The sequence below is a fragment of the Sinocyclocheilus grahami genome, unplaced genomic scaffold (assembly GCF_001515645.1).
Source record: "Sinocyclocheilus grahami isolate Dianchi unplaced genomic scaffold, SAMN03320097.WGS_v1.1 scaffold7434.1, whole genome shotgun sequence".
Taxonomy (NCBI): domain Eukaryota; kingdom Metazoa; phylum Chordata; class Actinopteri; order Cypriniformes; family Cyprinidae; genus Sinocyclocheilus; species Sinocyclocheilus grahami.
The window spans coordinates 1-1019 of record NW_015511470.1 but is presented as its reverse complement, the minus strand read 5'-3'; the positions used below and the strand labels follow the sequence as shown (position 1 = coordinate 1019).

The window sequence follows — 1019 nt, the reverse complement described above, 5'->3', positions numbered from 1 at the left end:
TTCACCGTTACAGGTGAGTGGCATACAAATAGCAGGTAGAAACCCATTTGTGAGCAGTTTGTACTTTTTAATGTCAGAGTTTTTGACATATCCTTATCCAAAAATCACAAATGACTAGAAACCAGATGTTTCATTATCCCGAGGACTTCATATTATGTTCTCTTGATTTCTTTCAGAGATGCCATAGCGGAAATCAGAGCTATTTGCATAGAAGAAATTGGCGTTTGGATGAAGTTATACAGTGATGCTTTTCTCAATGACAGTTACTTGAAGTATGTGGGATGGACGCTACATGACAGAGTAAGTGTGTATATTTCTCTGTGTGTGTGATAGTTATCAGTAACATAATCTAGTATATACAATTATGTATTTTTTCATGTTAAATATTGTTGATCTAAAAAATTTAATTAAATTATATAATCCTTTACAGCAAGGTGAAGTTCGACTCAAATGTCTAAAGGCTCTTCAGACCCTCTACACCAACAGAGAGCTATACCCCAAACTTGAGCTCTTCACCAATCGATTTAAGGTGACATACATGCACAATTCTGAATACTCTATAACAGCTTTTATTATGTCTCTCCATACCTTTATTACAATTTTCAAAATGTGCCTGAGTGCTGTAGGCATCAGTTTGGAAGTGTTATGATGTCACTTCCTTTCTCTCAGGACCGTATTGTGTCCATGACTTTGGATAAAGAGTATGATGTGGCAGTAGAGGCCATACGACTTGTCACTTTGATTCTGCAGTAAGTATTTTTCACACAGCCTTTATTTTTTTGAGATTCTTTTTCAGACTCGGTGTCTGTTAAATATTCCATTTTATTTTATTATTTTTGTGTGTATATAAATATTTATATAAACACATACATTTACATACTTGTATAAAAAGTTTAATATAAATAATTTCTTTATTAGAGAGCATTATTAAACATTTCAAACTACAGTATGCTACGTTGTACTGTTGAGTACTATAAATGTAGTAGGTATTTATTGCAAAATAATATAGTAATATGATT

The 1019-nt window shown here is 32.5% G+C and overlaps 1 protein-coding gene across 1 annotated transcript; it reads left to right on the top strand.

Annotated features, from left to right (window-relative positions):
- Window positions 1-6: 6 nt before the first annotated feature.
- On the top strand, window positions 7-749 carry LOC107577842 (cohesin subunit SA-1-like; the record flags this gene model as incomplete). The annotated part of the gene is made up of 4 exons (XM_016263874.1): window positions 7-13; window positions 177-300; window positions 431-529; window positions 670-749. Coding segments are annotated over exons 2-4 (251 nt in total), but the record flags the coding sequence as incomplete, so codon positions are not given.
- Between the last annotated feature and the right edge of the window lie 270 nt (window positions 750-1019).